The sequence below is a fragment of the Fundulus heteroclitus genome, chromosome 5 (genome assembly GCF_011125445.2).
Source record: "Fundulus heteroclitus isolate FHET01 chromosome 5, MU-UCD_Fhet_4.1, whole genome shotgun sequence".
In the NCBI taxonomy this organism is placed as follows: domain Eukaryota; kingdom Metazoa; phylum Chordata; class Actinopteri; order Cyprinodontiformes; family Fundulidae; genus Fundulus; species Fundulus heteroclitus.
Genome location: NC_046365.1, coordinates 9704217 through 9723704, shown reverse-complemented (window position 1 = coordinate 9723704; position 19488 = coordinate 9704217). Strand labels below are relative to the sequence as shown.

At 41.1% G+C, this 19488-nt stretch overlaps 1 protein-coding gene across 1 annotated transcript in view; it reads left to right on the top strand.

Moving 5' to 3' along the window:
- Positions 1–9405, top strand: part of grin2bb (glutamate receptor, ionotropic, N-methyl D-aspartate 2B, genome duplicate b) — a 155029-nt gene extending 145624 nt beyond the window's left edge. The window contains 2 exon segments of the mRNA XM_036136844.1: positions 3064–3302; positions 6238–9405. Of these exon segments, the coding sequence (XP_035992737.1) occupies positions 3064–3302; positions 6238–8622 (2624 nt within the window). The 3' untranslated portion in view covers positions 8623–9405.
- Positions 9406–19488: the final 10083 nt, after the last annotated feature.

The following is a 19488-nucleotide window of genomic DNA, read 5'->3' as shown; positions in this document are numbered from 1 at the left end:
TCACTGGCGTTGTGTCATACGAAGGGCTGCCAGTGCTGAGCTTTGAACTAGAAGAATCAGAGTTCACCTTAAAATAAACACATTTTCATGCGTTGTTATCAATATTGGCATTTTTAAATACATATAAATGCAAGTGTGAATAAAAAAAGGAAGACTTTGGGCACCATGTTGGTGACCCCTGATCAGACACGTTGAATATCCCCGATTTGACCCAGTCGCTCTTAACACACCACACTCTGCAGGGATATCTCTTAAGAACCATGCCGATAGTTGGGCCTGTTGGAAGTGGAAAATTGGAGCAAAATTGGGGATAATTATCTTGCCGTGTGAACCAGACTTTTTAACTAGCTAACACCTTCTTTCAAATATTTGCTGTGTTCCCCACATAGCTTGACTCCAGATTTAAGGAGAGCAGGGTAAATAGTTGCTTTGCCATCAAATGCTCCCATCTCTGCTTTGGATCTCTGCAACACCGGCAGACTTACCCCGGGCTACTTGGCTGCTTCTCTGATCAGTGCTCTGCTTTTAAGATTGGGTAGGCAGCCGTGTGTTGATAGGTTTGCAGTGGTGTCATACTTTTGTCATTATCAGATGACGATTAAACAATGCTCTGTGAGATGTTTCAAGCTTGGTTTATAACCTAAACTAGCTTTAAATGTCTCCATCCCTTTCTCCCTGACCTGTCTGCTATGTTCCTTGACCTTTGATGACGGTTTTCTCTCACTAATGATCTCTTTCAGGCATCTGAGGCCTTCAAAGAACAGCTGGATATATACTAGGATTAAATTAAACACATCTTGACTCTCCTTGCTAATTAGTTGACTTCATAATGCAACTGGATGCACTGGATGTTTCTCAGGTGCATAAGAGTAGAAGTGGAAAGCAAAACTTTAAAAGCTATTTATATTTATTCTTGCCACCTCACAGTTATGCTTTACTTTGTGTTGGTATGTCACATTAAACCAGTCGGCTTCTCCCCCCTTTTACTCTGAGATGAGTTTGTCTGCGTTTAATAGACAGTTTAAATTGATTAGGATATTTAGTCTTTGTCTCCTGGTCATTTTATTTACCATATGAGAGCCGCCGCCTGAACTTCTATACGCCTGAAAGAAGGTTAGCCTGCGTCATCAGTTGCATCTACACACAAAAGAGTTCAGATGCTAAAAGTGTGAGCAGCTGGTGTTTTGGCAGGACTTCTACACGTTGTCTGTCGGGAAAAGCTCAAAATAAAAGAAACAAATGTTCCACATTTGAACTTTTGCCCTCGGAGGATCCAGCTCGGCTAACAGTTCGTGTCCTCTCGCGCTGCTTACCTCCTGTCACGTCTCATGCAGAGCAGCATGCTGACACGCGCATGAAGACGGCGGCCTTCAAGGTGCTATCACTTTCCATTGTGGCCTGTGTGATGGATAAATAGGTCAGCACAGAGAACACATTCACCACGGATTAGATCTCTGAGCGTCGCACTGACTCAGACTTTCACGCGGACTCTTGGGGAGCCTCTTGCATACCGTGCGTGTGTACGAGCAACACGCTCGTTAAATGAATATGTGTATGTGTGTAATCCTCATGTGCTTTTGAAATGGCAGAGAGATCCTTCCGTGTCTGCTGTATACATGAGGCCAGGGCTTCAGACGTTGCCTCATTACTTCATGCGTGTTGTTTGGCTGTCAGTATACATGCAGCCGGCCAGGTTAGAAGATCAGACTCATCGACGTTTGCTCACAACTGTCGCATCCGGTTTTTGACTCGGTGGGGAATGGTGTTATACGTGCGGAGGGAGGGTCAGCAGTGTGTTTACAACAGCACACTGAGTAGAGCAGTAACTGAACAGAGGTAAATTAGGAAGGAAGAGGAGAGTGTTTGTTGGTGGAGGAGGAGAGGGATGGGCTGGGAGAGACAATAAAAAGGAGTGAATCAAAGGCATTTATATGAGTTTTAGTTTTATGTGAGGCATTGTCAGCTCCTTTCATTTGGTTTACCTCGCTTGATCTAAAATATAGACATATTGTTCAGATCGGGTAAATGCAAGCATCTCTTCAGGGACGCTGCCGCTACATTTCTTAGCCTGTTACAGACCGAGCCAGCTCATTTCCTTTTTGTAATTAAGATGCCTAATTTTTAACATACTATTGCAGTACAAAGAATCATACTTAAGTCGCAAAAAATAGACCTTAATTAGACTCGGTATCTCATGAACAGCCTTTATCTTATGTAATTAGAGGTGAAAGTGAGTGCAAAAGGGTTTGTGAGAATAAATTATTCATATCGTATGCGTACATTTATGTTTTGGTCCGGTAAAGAATTACACCTCAGCTCTAATTTGTTTTTTTTTAATTGGTTATTTTTTTTTGTTTAATTTGATCTTCTACAAGAGATAAAGATATAAAATGTTCATTCGTAAAAAATAACCTAAAGGATAATTACCTCAAACCTCAAATAACTCCCAACATTTCATTCAGAGACTATATGACTTGGACTTGGGAGAATGACTTGAGGCTTAAACCGGACCTGAGGACAAAGAGCTGAGAATGCAACTGGACTTAGAAGAAAGATTTAAAACCTCAACTGGACTTTGAAGAAGACTTGACACTCGACTTGGACTTGAGGCAGAAGACTAGCCTTGACATGGGCAATAAGGATCAAGACTTGACTTAGACTTGGAGTTAGGACTTGAACTAGACTTGGTAAAATGCTTTATACTTGAACTAGACTTTGCAGAAAAACCCAAGTAAACACCCAGAAATTTACCACCCAAAGACTTGAAACTTGAGTTGGACTTGGGACATAAACTTTAGCCTTGACTTTGACATGTAATAGACTTGTAAGACTTTAAAAAACAACTTTTAAACATGTCTGTTGCATTAATTTGAATATAAGGTACTCAGTCCCAGCAGACTGTCATGTGTTTTGTCATGATAAGAAGTATAAAGCTTTTCATAAGCGTTCATTAATGGTAAGGAATTCAGTAAAATGCGTCTTCCTTCACCGAGAGACAAACTGAATAAATTGAGTAGGTCATACATGACGACCATGATGATACCTGTGTGACTCTATTTCCAGGTGAGATGGAGGAGTTGGAGGCCTTGTGGCTAACGGGAATCTGTCACAACGAGAAGAACGAGGTGATGAGCAGCCAGCTGGACGTGGACAACATGGCGGGCGTCTTCTACATGCTCGGGGCTGCCATGATTCTGTCACTGATCACCTTCATCTGCGAACATTTGTTCTACTGGCAGCTGCGTTTCTGCTTCATGGGCGTGTGCTCGGGGCAGCCCGGCTTCACATTCTCCATCAGCAGAGTGAGTGTTCCCAGGTTTTATTTTAGCACTGACCTTTGTTCTCCCGACAGAAAGATCACAGGACCGGCGATTTGGAAGCCACTGGCCGTGGTTGAAGTATATCAAGTCAGTCAGGAGGATGTGATGACTCATCTGGATTACCTTTCCTTAGTCCAGGCTGCTAAAAAATACACAACAAGTATCCTCTACTTCACAAAAAGATAAAAAAAAAATGCTAATTCGAATTAACAAGTTAACAGATTTATGGGTAACCCAGGTAAAAATTTACAATGAACCTTAAAATAAAGCTTTTACTGCAGTGGCATGATCTCGAGATGGGAATTTTTTTTTTATTAATTAGGAATAAAATGTCAATTTCAAGAAATAATTGTGCCTAATAAATAGAAAACAAAACAAACTTAAATAGATTAATAGTAGCTCTCAGGGATTGTCCCAATTACTCCAATTAAAGGCTAAATTTCTAGGTGTGAGATTATGCTACTGCAGTAAAGAAGGAATGAATTTTAAGACTTTGAACACATCTCTAAATGGGGGAGTTGCTCTGACACAAAATAAAAGTTAAATAGAGGGACAGGTGTGTATTTATTTTACTGTCTTGGAACTTTGGTGGTGCTGCATGTACCTGTAAGCCCAATCGGAGCAAATAACAACCAGCTCTATAAGCCATTTTAACCTCCACAAGCCAACCACGCCCATCGGTGCTTATATAGTTGAAGCAGCCGCTGCAGAAGCTATAATTGACAGCTCGTCCCACTAAGACCACAAGATGCCTTCTCAGGGCCATCTTGAATAATAATTATGGAATAATTAGCTAAGAGACGGAAAAGCTTTCTGTCCTTACAAACTTGTCACCAAGTAAATTAGGTCCATAAATAATCGTTCTATTATACTTTAATTTTCATAATGCTACCTTTTAAGGAGGCAGACAATTGCTTTGTGCAAATTGTCCATAACTAGTTACTGGAGTGAATGCCACCAGTGTTTATGTGTTTAAAATCCGGGCCCTTCTAATTGTAATGTCATTTAGTTTACACCCACACAGGGTGAAACATATTAAGCAGATTGCTTTAACACATCGGAAAAACTGATTTGGCTTGTTGAACTGCATCCCTTTCAATCAAAGATGGCTTTCAGAAGAGGCCCCTCTTGCAACAATTGTTTTAGAATACATTAGCTAAAGACAGCAGCAGCTATTTAAGACTGGTAGACATCTATGATAGTTTAAGTGCAGTTTGTTTTAGTCGAAGGCATGGGCAAGAGGCATGGGCGTAAAAATATTGATACTGAGAGAGTAAAAGAGGTTAAGTGATGAGAGGAGTGATAAACAGTCAAGCCCATGACAGAAAAATGGAAGAGGTGTGAAGTAGAAACACAGCAGTGTGCGCCCAACTGGGTTCCATTACTTTTCAGCCAGATAAGTAGTGGATGAAGAGAGATAAAGACAGACAGCCCCATTGGAGCAGCTGTCGGTCCTCAATGCACCCTGAGACCAAAATAATAAAGAAAATACAAAGGGAGAAAAAAGAGTTGACGGGTAACAATTATGAATGCATCACTGATGTGGAAAGTGACTAAGAGACAGACAAAAACTGTTTCTGACAAGTTGACGCCTTGGAGGAACGTCGGGCAGCACGCTCGCTGGTGGGCAGTGTGTCGTCAACCTTTCAGATCTGGCTGTCGCCTTGGCCAGATTCTTTCAGCTAGTAAGCGTGTAGTGAGGTCACGCCTGCTTGACCTCACTACTGAAAGGCTTTCCCGAACACCAAAAGGTCCTTTTTACCATTCGTCCAATGCCAAACATACTTTATTGGCCCCTAGCAGTTCCCACTGATCAGACATAATATTATGACCACTTTTCTAATAGTTTTTACTACCAATGACTACTAAACCTTTGAGGTCCACTAGAGCTGGGAAGCTGTGATGTAGTGTCTGGTATACTAATATTAGCAACAGGGGTTTAAGGGGTTTTGATACCAATCCTTAAAGGCTGTTGTCCTGCAGCTTTTAGACACGTCTCTCCTTCATCACAGCTGTATAAAAAAAAATGTCTGAAGTTTGATGCCGCTGCTGTTTCACAGCAAGACGCAGCAGTGTCTGTGTTGTGTGCTGTGGTAAGGTATGCATATAAGTAACATCCACATGGAAGACAGAACCCGAGGTTTCCAAGCCAAACTTTGCCCAAACCATCACACTGCCGAGTCTGTCTTACAAGGCCTGTTTCTTTCATCCAGTGGTGATGCTGAGGTTCCCATTATAGATACCCTTACTATGACTGCAGACCTCAAGCTGTCCCTTGTAACTCTTAAAACACTTTAAAATGCTTTGACTTGCTAATTTTTCCTGACAGATCCTAACAGATCTCCTTTGAGGGAAGACTGTTCAGTTGCCAGTGGTCATAATGTTATGTCTGTCTTGGTTATAAAGATGTATGTTAATGTATGAGTCCTTTATATACAAAGGAAATCAAAAGAAACTTCAAAATAGATTTATTGTTAGTGGAAGGAAACACGTAGAGCTCCTGCGTGTTCAGGCAGCAGCAATGGTGTAAGCTGAATTTAGATTACATTGATTAATCCTATTGATTTGTGGTCAAAACCACAAGCTTTGTGCTTTTCATGGGGCATCAATCAAGACACTGATCTGCACTGTCTATTCACAGTCTGTTATCTGTTCCTGAGGCTTGGACTGTAGCGGAGATGGTCTACCCTGTTCCAAAGAGATAATGCATTCATTAACTTGGATCCTATTATTGTTTAATAGAGAGTAAATGTATATGTCTTTCTTTCTTTCTGTTGAAACCCGTCTGGTTCCTTCTATTCCTGCACATTTTACCGTTTCCTTTCATACCTCGTCTCACTCTTTCTTTTCCCCCCCTATGGTCTATCTCACCCTCTCTTTCTCTCTACCCTTTTTTTCTTCAATTTTCACTCTCCAGGGTATCTACAGCTGCATCCATGGGGTACAAATCGAGGAAAACAAGTCAACCATAGACTCACCCTCTTCCACCATAAAGAAGAACATGAACAACACCCACTCCAACATCCTACGGCTACTCCGCACCGCTAAGGACATGACTGCAGTCCCAGGCGTCAATGGCTCTCCGCATGCAGCATTAGAGTATAGCCACAGCAGCCGTGAAGCGGCCATCTATGATATCCAGAAGCACCGGCATAGCCTGGTGGGTCACCCTGCCGACTGTAAGTCTGCTCCACCTTACCTTCCAGAGGACCCCATGTTTAGTGACTACATCAGCGAGGTGGAGAGGACTTTTGGGAACTTGCCCCTGAAGGACAACAACCTGTACCAGGACCATTACCGGCACCACCACCCGGCTTCGGCTCTGGGTATGTCCGGCCCCCCACCCAATAGGCCGCGTAGCTTAGGCAGCGCTAGCTCGTTGGAAGGGGGCATGTTCGATGCCGACAGTTTGGGGGGAGGGGTAGCCCCCATTTTCACCACCCAGCCCCGTCCCTCCATGACTCACAGGAATACAAGCAAATTTGACCTGATCGCAGGCCATACCTCTGCGGATACTAATCAGGGTGGGTTCAAAGGAAGCAATGTATATGGGAGGTTTTCTTTCAAAGGAGGAGCATCCAGCACGGGGCTCATCGGGGGACACGAAAGGTACTGTGGTGGGGGAGGGGGAGGCTCAGGGGGTGACGATGGGAACATTCGCTCTGATGTGTCGGATATCTCCACGCACACGGTTACCTATGGAAACCTGGAGGGCAGCACCAAGAGGCGTAAGCAGTACAGAGACAGCCTGAAAAAGAGGCCTGCCTCTGCGAAGGTCAGACGGGAGCAGGACGAGATAGAGCTGAACGCCTTCAGGAAGAGACCCCACCACCACACCGTCCACCACCACTTCCCCCACGGGCCTCTGGCACACCGCCCGGTCTCACCTCCCCTGGAGCGGAAGAGGGGAGGAGGTACGGCTAATTCTTCACCTTACTTATTCCGCAAAGACAAAGACAACCTGAGGGATTTCTATGCGGACCAGTTCCGCTCCAAGGAGGGCAAGGCCAAGTGGGAGCAGGAGGGTGGAAGTGGAGGAAGCGGTGCAGGCGGTGGTAGTGGTGGTGGTATCTGTAAAAGCTTAGTGCCTGTGGAAGACTTCCTCAAAAGTAAAGGGAAGAAGCCAGATGGCAAAGGTGGTCTAGGTGGAATGTCAGCAGGGCAGCAGGCTCATACCTGCTGGGAGAAAGGAGTTTCTGGTCTTGGAGGTGGAGGCATAGCAGGGGGTGACTGGGAGTGTCGTAACTGCCACACTGTTTGTCATCACAGTGGAGGAGGAGGCAGCACGTGCGCAGCGAGTGGAGTTGGGGGGAGTGGCAGTCGCCCCAGCTCTGCTACGCTCTGCAAACGCTGCGACTCCTGCAAGATACAGCCAAGCAACCTTTATAACATCAGTGAGGATAACAACATGTTGTTCGGTGGTGTGAAGAGCAGCCTAGGACCCAGTCAGACTCAGACACAGCGCAGGAAGCTAGGACCAGGTGGGAAGGTGTTACGGAGGCAGCACTCCTACGATACATTTGTAGATCTGCAGAGAGAGGGAGCAGGTCGCATGGGTGGGGTTGGCGGTGGTGCTGGCGGGCAGTTTGCCCAGCCCCGAAGTGTGAGCTTGAAAGACAAAGACCGGTACATGGAGGGTCCCAGTCCCTACGCGCACATGTTTGAGAGATATTCAGGTGAAAGAGAGTCTCCCATGTTTGGAGGAATAGGTGGGGATAGAGCAGCAGGAGGGTCCTCCTTCAGTTTGTTCCGTGGAGGAGAGGGTGGGCTGCATCGGCGTTCAGTGGGGGAGAGAGACCTGAGGGACAGAGACAGAAATATGATGGGAGGAGGGGGCTGTGGTGGTGGTGGTGGTGGTAACAGAGGGGCCGGGACTTACTCCTTGTCTAAATCTCTCTACCCAGATAAGGTGAACCAGAACCCCTTCATCCCAACCTTCGGTGACGACCAGTGTCTATTACACGGTGCCAAACCGTACTACATCAAAAAGCCACAGACGCCGCAACAGCAGCAGCAACTTCTCAACAACACTCGAGGAGGAGGGGACTTCCGCAGCTCCATGGGAGCAACTTCCTATTTGCCCGCGTCAGCCACAGCTGGAGTGATGTCCAATGTGGCCACAAGATACCCCAAAGAGCTGTGCCTGGGTGGGGGGGGAGGGCCTATGGGGAACCACCACGGGGCCAGCAAACTGCTGCCTGGAGGCAGGGACAATTTAGGTCTGGGACAGGGACAGAGAGCCTTCAACGGTGCCAATGGACACGTCTATGAAAAGCTCTCGAGCATTGAGTCAGATGTCTGAGACTGAAGGCAGAGTAAAAAAAAAGGGAGAGGTAGATAAGATGAAGTGGGTAAAGAAATGAGGGGAAGAAGACCCAAGCTAATGACTTCTCTGTGTGAAGAGAATGAGGGTACACGAAAGTGTGTGTATTGTTCTCGGTCTACTAAAAGAAGAGGTTTTTGGACAAAACACAAGGGACACTGCCACATAAAGTTTGGCAGAGTTTGAAGGGAGACAAGTTTTTAATGAGATAAAAGGATTCTGGTGCTGCTCCGATGCTTGAGCGATCTGAAGGGAGGGTTGGAGGGAGTGGGAAAAGGTGAGATCAATTCTCCTGTCTCTGCTCTACTCACATGCTCACAGTCTCTCCCTCCTTCCTGCAGTTCGTCCACACCAAAAGAAACATTTTGTTTAGCAACGGATATACAATCATGAATGCGAAAACTACACTTCTGCCGAAGTAACAGGGTAACTAACAATAATTGTATTGATGATGTTAATAATATTATTGAATATTATTCTAGTGTTTCATGATGATGATCGGTTTGGATTGTTTTTTATTCTTATTATTATTTGATTTATTTAAATAGTTCATGTTATATATTTGTATGATGTTAATTCTTTCTTATTTCACCAACATTACAGAAGACTGGGCTACCAGTTCACTGATATTGTTGATTTCCTGTATCTTCTTTCCTATAAATTCTTCATGTTTGACTTTTTTAAATTTTCTTACTTTTGACTGCAGTGAAGTGTATGTGAGAGGCATGATAAGCTGAGTGCATTAAATGTACTTTAAAATTTGTGATTTTTTTTGTTTTTGTTTTTTCAGCTGCAGAAGCAACATCATCATACTGATTTGCAGTTTTTGTTACTAGCTTCGTCAGCACCAAAAGGGTTTCTCAATTAGCACTGGATGTGCCTTAAAGGGACTTACACTGATTTTCTATCTTTTTTTTTTCTTTTGATAGGAAGATCCTCTTGCAATCAGTCAACTGATTTGGGAGTAAAGATACATGGGAAATCAGTCTGATATTATAGTTTGAGATTTATCTGGTACCATAAAACTAAGCTCGCTATGAACAAATTGAAAGACAACATGGGCATTAGTTCAGGAGAAAATATACTACAACATTCCTTTACTTTTATGTCTGCACTTAACATTACATACAGGGGACTTCTTTTGTTTAAATCATTTATTGATCCTAAGCTCTTTATACAATATGAAATTACCAAGAACCCACCAGTGTCAATAAGATCTTAATAGCTTTATGAAGAAGCACAAAGATAGAAAAGGGTCACACACGACTCGGAAATAAGAACAAAAATTCTTGCTACAAGTGTATTTTTGGGTAAAATTTGAGATATTTTGTGGAAACGACATAATGAGGCACTGCGTCTTAGGAGAGCATAAAGATTGTGAGGCTTCCCTGATGCCAGCGTGGGAATAAAGGCTGGAAGGACTGTCCCAACAGTCCATCTGGTTCTGTCTGAAGATAGTAAAATGACTCTGCCAGTACTTATAAAGCGTACTAATACATTTTAAATAAATTATTTTGTTTCAAAGTTAACTATAGAGCCAAATGACTCTGGAGATATTTTGAGTATGTCGATTATGGACATGTTAGTTGTACAATTGGAAAAACACACAAGCTAATATTATGAGTTGCACCATCCTGGGGAAGGAGGACTCCAATCACTCTTTAGAAATGTGTTTGCTTTAGTTAATGGCCAACAGAGACCAAATCTATCTTAAACATGTTCACTCAGTTGGTGTCTGTAGTGTTTGTTAGAGATATAAAGATATAAAGATAAGATAAGAAAAGAGCATTGAAAATATTTTTTTCTAGCACCTTCATATTAGCATTTGGCACAGATAATATTAGCATTAGTCTGTCTATTTGCTAGAAAATGTAGCTCTACTTTAGCTTTCAGATCAAAGTAAAGAAAAACAGGACCAGCATTTCTAAATGAAGCAGGTTTCATTACAGAGAGCGATTGGAAGCTCAAAAGGATAAAACAGAACAGCTTTTTCTGATGTTCAGCCTTCTTGTTATCTACTTAAAGTTACACTCTCGCTCTAACAGCCCAATGAACCACAGATGTTGAAAATGCAGTTTTCTGTCAAAATAACCACTTACTCCTCCATGCCTTATTTGATGTAATTTTAAATACCTCATCGGTACTTGAAAATTGCCCTCTTTGAGTCTTCTTTCCTCAGAAACAACATCCACCCCATAGAATGCTGTTTCAGCGCGTTGCTTACGTAGAGAGTGTTCACTGATTGGTCAGAGTTAAATAAGTTTACAATCCTCCGATTTGGGGTAGTAACTCCTAGAGTCCAGAGATGATTACTGCACCAAATGTTCCCAGGTAAATGCTCCATAAGCACCAGTAAGATGACCAGTCATTTTGGTTTTAGTAATTAATATATTTACAATGTCAACAGAAGTTGTTATGGCATAACATTTTGCTTATCCACTGCACCTATTTTTAATGTGTCCAACCACACAAGCTTGACAGCAGGTCACTCTGTATTACAGCTTACCGTATATCAAAATTAGAAAGATAAACACGTCGATTTGGCAAAACAGGATTTAAATGTGCTTACATATTTTCTTCAAACTAAAGACAGGTAGGAGAAGATAGGCTGTGATCAGCTGGAATATTCAGGTAACTGTTTCGCTCGGGCATTTTTTACAGTACCTTAAATTCATAAATTAACTGCAGAAGTTAGCATTAGCATGCCCAAGCCATCTAGATTTATTGTATGATGTGACAAGTTTCAATTGAGCGCTCTTTGGTTGAAAATAATTTCCAAAAAAATCTTCTCACACTATAAGGGGTATGTGGTCATGTGATTCAAATAAATCTTATCTGTCAGGAGGAGGTCTGTCAGTTAGTTGAGAACCAAACCGGGCTCAGGACCCCAATCGATGGGAATACAGCGTAAAATAAATCTTCCTAAAATAATTAACAGAGCAAGTTCATGATCGATTGTTTTCATAAGTCTTAAAAGTTGTGCAATTCTCCTAACCACCAAGAGAAACAAATCAGTACACATTGGTTGCAAGGGCACAACATATAATTAGGTTAGTTGGCAACGTGTGGGTACAAAACGAGGGTGAGAGTTACCGCTGTAGTAAATTTGACCTACAGACATTTTGTAGTCAATAAAACATTTGTTTAATTTTGGGAAACACTATGGACAACATGTAGCTGATGAACAGGTTTATATGCAACATTACCAGTGCTCAACAAATCACTGTAAAGATGTTTTATTATTTATTGTATTGTTGAATTCAAGAGATAGTTGTAGAAAATGCTTGTGATGCATCTGTCCACTGATTCTGGAGTACCACAAAATAACAGTACTACCGACTAGTCACCCCCTTTTAGGGGGAAATTACAAGAGTGAAATTGTAGTTTTTCATAAGAGCTCTTACAAAAAAGTGCAGCCTTCCTCCTTTAAAACGAGGAATGCTGAAAATCTTATAAAGTTATACTTTGGTATCAGTTTCACGCACATCAGTATGAAATCATCTCATGACCCCACAAGAGGTGTCTCGCGACCCCCGGAGGGTCCCGAGCCCCACTTTGGGAATCCCTGCTCTGCCAGACTCTAACTCCAGAGTTCTCAGTGTTTCTATGGCCAATTTATGAAATGTGAAAAAAGAACATCACTGTGAATTTATGACAGTAACTCTGGGGTGGGGTGTTGCGGGGTGGGGGAGGGGGGGTGACTGTCAGGCTTTAAATATAGTACCTGCTAAACCATATGGATGGAAATATACATATTTCTCCATACACACTTTTTAACACATCCAGATTTGAAAAATACTGCTATTAAAATCCATTTTTACAAACATAAACTGGAACTGTATGAAAAAAAATATTTGAAAATATCTAAGTACAGATGAAATTACAGGTCAGTTTTTTAACAAGAATTTTTTTTTTTTTTAAACCAGTGAAGAACCAAAGGGTTTTATAGTGGCCATGCTAGTTAGGCCTGGAATATAAGCTATTCCTTAAATGTTTCTTTAAATGAATTCATTTAAAAATAAAACATGGCAACCTCCTCATTGAAATATAGTGCTGGTGCAGACATTTTAATACCTTTGGACGGAACCAGGCAAGCTGTTTGTTTTCCTTTTTATTTTACGTTCAGTAAAGGGGCAACAGGTTATTTCCATAAACATGGCGATGCACTGATCGCTCCCACATACTGTTAAACTCTCCTTTGCTGCGCTGTAACACTGAGATGTTGTTATAAGAAGAAATCTGGCTTCAAGTCCAGATTCTTTTATGTATTGAAATCAGAAGAATGTGTTGTACAAGCAAGTAGGGCAGATTTTAGGATTTTGTCGCCTACCAAATCTAAAATGACCAATAGTAAGAGCAAACAAAACTAGATTTTCGATCTGTTTTTGCCATTAAACATGTAAATTTAGTCATTTTGCCCACACTAAATCTAAAACAGAAGCACAATGTGTGACTGAATGGATATTAGCTTGTAAAGCCCGATCAGAACCTTTGTAGACTTTTCTTCTCTTGGCTGACAAGTCAGTATGTATGATACTTAGGGTCTCTAGTGTTTGTATGGGTTTGCATGTATGTGTTCCTTTTACTTATTTTAAATTTTTTTAATCTTGACTTTGAGCCCGAAAGCGATGCGTGTTTTTGAGCAACTTTTGAAATCGTATCACTTTCACTGACGCCGATGATCCTTGTAGTTCTGTAGACGTGTGTGGGAGTGTTTGATTTTGTTTTTTTTCTGCGAGAGGAAAAAACACCAATCCAAGACGGAAATCTGTGCTGATGTTCACATAAATATGGCTCAATTAATCAAAGAAATGTTTTTCAGATGGAAGAAGGTTTTGTTGCGGTGATTCAGACATCAGTTTTCTCGACTGTTTAATGCTCTCCTTCAAAGCTGAGGTCTTGGTTGATCCTTTGTCACTAACCAAGTGGCTCTTTTTCATATCAACTGCTTTTCTTGCTTTTCTGCCTTTACAAGTAAAAACTCTCATTATTTGTTATTGTATGTGCCTGAATACATACGCTTGATTACCTCTGTGTGTGCTCATATGGAAGAGAGGCAGAGTGAATGAGACAACTGTTTATGTACAATAAAACGAGATGTAAATACCTTACCTCACGCTCATGGACTTTTGATAATAACTGTAAAAAAATTAACAGAGTACATCTATTTGGGATAAATCTTTGATTAGTCGACATCCCATCAACAAAAGTGCTTTTGTAACGACTTCAGGCCAGGAATTGTGCAATGATTTATTATTACACTTAGTGCACATATTTAATGAGTGAAGGTCTGTGTTTTAATTTTGTTCTTGATTTGGTCTAAAATGAAGGCTGTTTTTCTCAAAGAAAATAAAATGTACAGGACCTTAGTTTACTGGTAAACAGAAAGCACAATTGACAATTTTTACAGAGCTGGTCTATTTTCCCCTCTTTGTCTAAAAAAAGGAGTAAAAAAAAAGTCTTGTGTGTTTTTTGCGTTTTGCCACAGAGGATCGAACTCCATCCCTGAGCTGTACAGATTGTGAAAAGTGTAAATACAAGAAAACTCTAGTTCATCCTTGCATTCTTTTGTATGGAGAGATATTACTTGTGTGAAGAGAGTATTTCAGACTTGATTGAATATTTAGTAATATTGAAAACGAGATTAAACACATTCAATGTGAAAAATAAGTGCTGAGAAATATTATTATTCTGTCTCTTTGGAATAAAGGTGTTGAGTATTAATAAAAAACAAGAAATCTTAACCGAGTCTGCCTTTTGTTCTCTGCTGACTTTGCTCTGTCGTTCCTGCTTTTTAAAAAAATGTTCAGATACCTTGTGAATGCAAACAAAATGAGACTTGGGTTACTTCTGACAATATTCAAACTCTATAGCTATCAAATGTTTGTGTGGTTTTGTTTGCTCCACAGCAAATACTCCAGCTGGCATGTTTTCCACTCAGTTCTGGGCCGCAGTTCACAACGTCAACGGCAATGGTATTTGTGGAGGTGAAGGAGTCACTTGCCCCTCATTTGGTGGTGGTGGGTGTAATGGTTTGTATATATATATATATATATATATATATATATATATATATATATATATATATATATATATATAAACTGCTCAAAAAAAGAAAGGGACCACTAAAATAACAGATCCTAGATCTGAGTGAATGAAATATTGTTATTAAATACTTTGTTCTTTACATAGTTGAATGTTCTGATAACAAAATCACACAAAAATTATCAATGGAAATCTAATTTATTAAGCCATGGAGGTCTGGATTTGGAGTCAAACTCAGATTTAAAGTGGAAAACACACTACAGGTGGATCCAACTTTGATGTAATGTCCGTAAAACAAGTCAAAGTGAGGCTCAGTAGTGTGTGTGGCCTCCATGTGCCTGTATATGTATATATATATATATATATATATATATATATATATATATAAAACTGTCATTTTGACCACTCTTCTCATTAGAAATGGAGGAGCTCACTCAAACTGTCAACTTTTAAGCAGAGCTCATAAGTTTCCAATGTTGTTCCATGAGCTTTAATCTAAAGCTATCAATTCTAAAACCTGCTTTTTTGTTTCTTCTGGGTTCTCTGTCCTGTTGGGTCTCACAGCTCTGTCTAGGTTTCAACCGTATTGAAGAGTGTGGAGGCAGTCCCTCTTCTTCGTTGTTCTATCCTCTTTGAAAGATGGACGACTGTTGACCCTTACCATGGTGCTGCCATCACCATGCTTGACATACTTTTGTCATTGTAGCCAAACACCTCAATGGGTTTCTTTTAAATCCAGAAGGCGTTTGGCATCTGCTGCATACAGCTTTGACTTGTAGTGGTGCCTGGAGTTGGTCGTTTTTGGCCAGGATCTGCTTTATTGGTCAGCACCCACTCAGTCTATGATGATGTTAGATTTACTGTGGTGTTTCAGCAGGATCCAGTTTATGAGTGGTTTGAGCCTTGACGGTTCCCAAATACAGAACATCAACCACGTTCTTCCATCTCATGGGGACCGCTTGGGTCAGACACGAGTGAAACACTTCGGTGACAATTAACCTGGTTGGGAAGGCTAACGTAAAACTTTCTGAATGGTCTCCCTCATGCATCAACCTCATTGAGACGCTCTACTCTATGACTCTAAATGTGGGTCTTTTATACAAATTATGCAACTTGTTTAGAGACATCCAAATAGAAGTGGGTTTTATGCATATATGTGTATAAATAATGACTGGAGCTGTACACTTTTCTCTAACAAAATTCTGGATACTTTTAGGAAGCTTGTAGTGTTTTTATTCCATTTTGATAGAAATCTGCTGAGCAGCGTGGCACCATCTTTGTTCTTTTATTTCATAATGCAGGAAATATTGCTGTAATTAATTTGCTCTGACTGTATACTCAACCCGTTTCACTTCTTAATTAGAACCTTGTCTTAAAAAAATGAGAAAAAACTCTTTTTTTTTCTTTGCCTGATTGAGTTGCCATTGTGTCTGCGGGACCACGGCGGTCTGGGCTTCATTAATGAGCTTTTCCAGACCCACTACAGGGTCCATCTGACGGTTGCCTCAACATCATTCAGTCTGTTCTTCGTTTCCAGAGAGCGGGACCTTTAAGAAGCGATTAGTCTTTTCTCATCTTAACCTGAACAGCAGCCTGTCTGTACCCTCAGTAAGACCTGTGGAACATTTACCACATGCAGCTGCCATCAAGTTTAAACAGTAATAAATTAATACAACGGAAATGTGTTTCATATAATCTGCTGTTGCTGTATGAATTATAAATTAGACATAATTTTAAATCCAAAACAATATTAGCAAGTGAGAGCTCTCTCTCTCTCTCTCTCTCTCTCTCTCTCTCTCTCACTCTCTCTCTCTCTCTCTCTCTCTCTCTCTCTATCTATCTATCTATCTATCTATCTATATATATATATATATATACACACACACTGTGATTCATTGTTGCTGGCATTGGTCACTTTGAGTTTTTGCAGTTTTATCAAAAACTGGTTTATTAAATATTTAATACACATTTATCAGAGATTTTCACTAAAATTTGTTTTTACCAAATGTTTAATTTTTATAAATAAATAACAGGCCTAATAGATAATTTATATAAACATGAATAGGATAAATGTCTCTCATTATTTTTTAAATGATTACATTCTATGTTTTAATTCACGTTTTAGCCTTTCTGAGAGGCGTGGGACTAAAGGGTTGTGGTAAAAGTTCCAGGGGATAATAGCTGTCATCTTTTGCTCCTTCGTGTTTCATTCGCTCCTCTCTGTCTTTTACAATAAGCTGGGCTCTCTTTAAGGAAGACTCTCCAGCAGCAAACAGGAGTGTTTGAGTAAAACAGACAGAGAGGGAGAGATAGTGGATCTGTTGAGGGAGAGGGAAAGTGATGCAAACTGAGCCGAGAAGCACAGATCAAAGCTCCTGAACCTCGCTCACTCCTCAGACTCACCCTTCACTGTGAAAGCCTTGTCCAGCAACAGGAGTTATTTAAAGAAACCAGAAGGTTGGGAAAAAAGTACCAGTGCCTTGCGCACAGATTGGGTGGGGGACTTCTCAACATCTGCAGTCCGGGGTGCTGACAGAGAACAAGGTGAGGTGTTTTGATCTGTTTCCAAACTTTCATCATCTTCTCAAAGGATAGAAGGAAAACTCTTCATTTTGCTCTCTCCTACACACACCCAACAAGCTCAGGATGCGGCGAAACACATGTAGCTGCTTCTTGACAATTAACTGTTACCTAGCAACTGGCTCTTTTTCCCAGGGATGGGAGGGAGGAGGGATGAAGAAAGAGAGACAGAGTTATCCAGTATTCCCACAGCATCCTCGCTGGATCGGATGCAACAATGCATTGACAATACGGTACCGAAATGGAAAGAACAGCCTGAGCTTAACGCCCACACCGAGCAGCGTGGAGGAAGGAGGGAGAGAGTGGAGGAGTGGGAGGGCAAGATGCACAGACTACAGTGTGAAGGAAGAAGAGAAGCTGCGGGTTGAGGAGTGCGCCACGTAGCGGAGAGGGTGACAACCTGCAGGAGAGGAGGAGAGAGGAGCTGGTTGCTGTAGAAACACTTGGCGAAGTTTTAATGAAGGCGTAAACTTTAACATCTGTGCCCACAAACATGCACACGGCATCTTGATAAAAAAAAAAAAAAAAAAAAAAAAAAAAAAACAGAAACCGTGGGCTACAGTTATGTTATCAGAAAACAAGCACGCCCACACCCTGCTGGGTGTGAAAGGGCCACTCCTGACTTTAGCTGAGAGGAACCAGGAAGATCAGGAGTTAGTGTCACATCTGAGCACAGCAGCAGGCGAGTGCTGACACCCTGTGGCAGAAACACGGCATCATGGGACGCTAGAGCCGAGCTGGGATTCAAACCGGACTTCCTCCCTGCGTGAAGCTACGATCCCAGGCAGTTTGGTGCCGGGCGGTTAAGAATGAGAGATCAGAGGATGGGATCCTGGATGGGATCACACTAGTTGGAGCTAGTGGGATTATGTATGCATGTGTGGGCAGGGGAGAACTGTTTTGTTTTTGAAAATCATAAACAAAGGGCCATAAGGGCCACACCTGAATTAACTGAATGTTTACATAGTTACCGTATACAAGTCATGATCAAAATATTTTATATAAAAATATTTGTCAGTTTTTGATTGTATATATGATTCAATATTTAAAGGAGGAATTCATTACATTTACTGTTGCCTATATATGATTTTTTTCTGTTTATTATTACGTTGCTGCTGAGCAGCGGTGCACAAAGAAAGAAATGATAACTGCCACCATGATAATCCAAAAAAATGATAATCACACGTCACAATATTAAACATATTGTGACATGTGATTGGTTAACGTGCGGCTGAAGTGATGACCGGGGCAGTGATGGCCCGATCATTAATTGTTTGATCTGGCTGATGAAGTTATTTCATGACGTGTGGCAACACAGGGCCATTAAATAATCAAAGAAGTAACTTTAGACACTTTTATCACTTCCATATTTTGTATTATTGGCATATTAATAGGAGGTGATAAATAGCCACAGTACAGCCTAAATAATTCATACCGCTGACAGATTTAAGAAATCTTTTAATATGATTATATCATATATCATATTTGACTGGAAGTAATATTGACATATTTAAATTATCCAGCCCAAGTCCTGAGGTGAGAACGTGAGGAGGAAGGTTAGGCTGGAGGCCAAAAGATTTTTCCACTGATTACTGGGAGAGGTATACATAATTTACATGTAAATTAAAGCATATAATTTCTTGTCATGTTGAAAATCCTTTTTATTATATTTTCAGAAATGCCCTTCTCATTCTCTATCCGAAACCAACTTCCCTATCATTCAACCAACTGTGTTAGACGAAACTACTTTTTAAATCAGTCAAAGTTAAGAATGATTTTGAGGTTAATTGTATTTTATTTTATTTTAATACAGTAATAACACAATTAAGACGCTGGGGTGGGCAGTAACTAGTTATATTTACTTGTGTTTTAGGAGTAGCTTTACTGCACTGTATTTTTTACTTTCACCTGAGTAATGTTATCATGAGGTGGGGGTAGAGGGGGGATTCATAAATAAACAGCTAGCTGAAGCTAGCATAAAGAGGACGGATGAATGTTGTGTTCACAGATAAATAAGAACGTTGCATGTTACCTGGAGATGGGTAAAGAATAAGAAGCAACACAGCAAGATAGATTCTATAAAACCACCAAGTCCGTTGAAACCGACGTAGATGGACGTTGGAGGGCTTTTAAAGAGCAATCCTTGCTGTACACTGCGGCTGTCGGAGTGGATCGGCGGGCTGATGAGAGAAAAATAGTCATGCTACTCACCATCGCTGG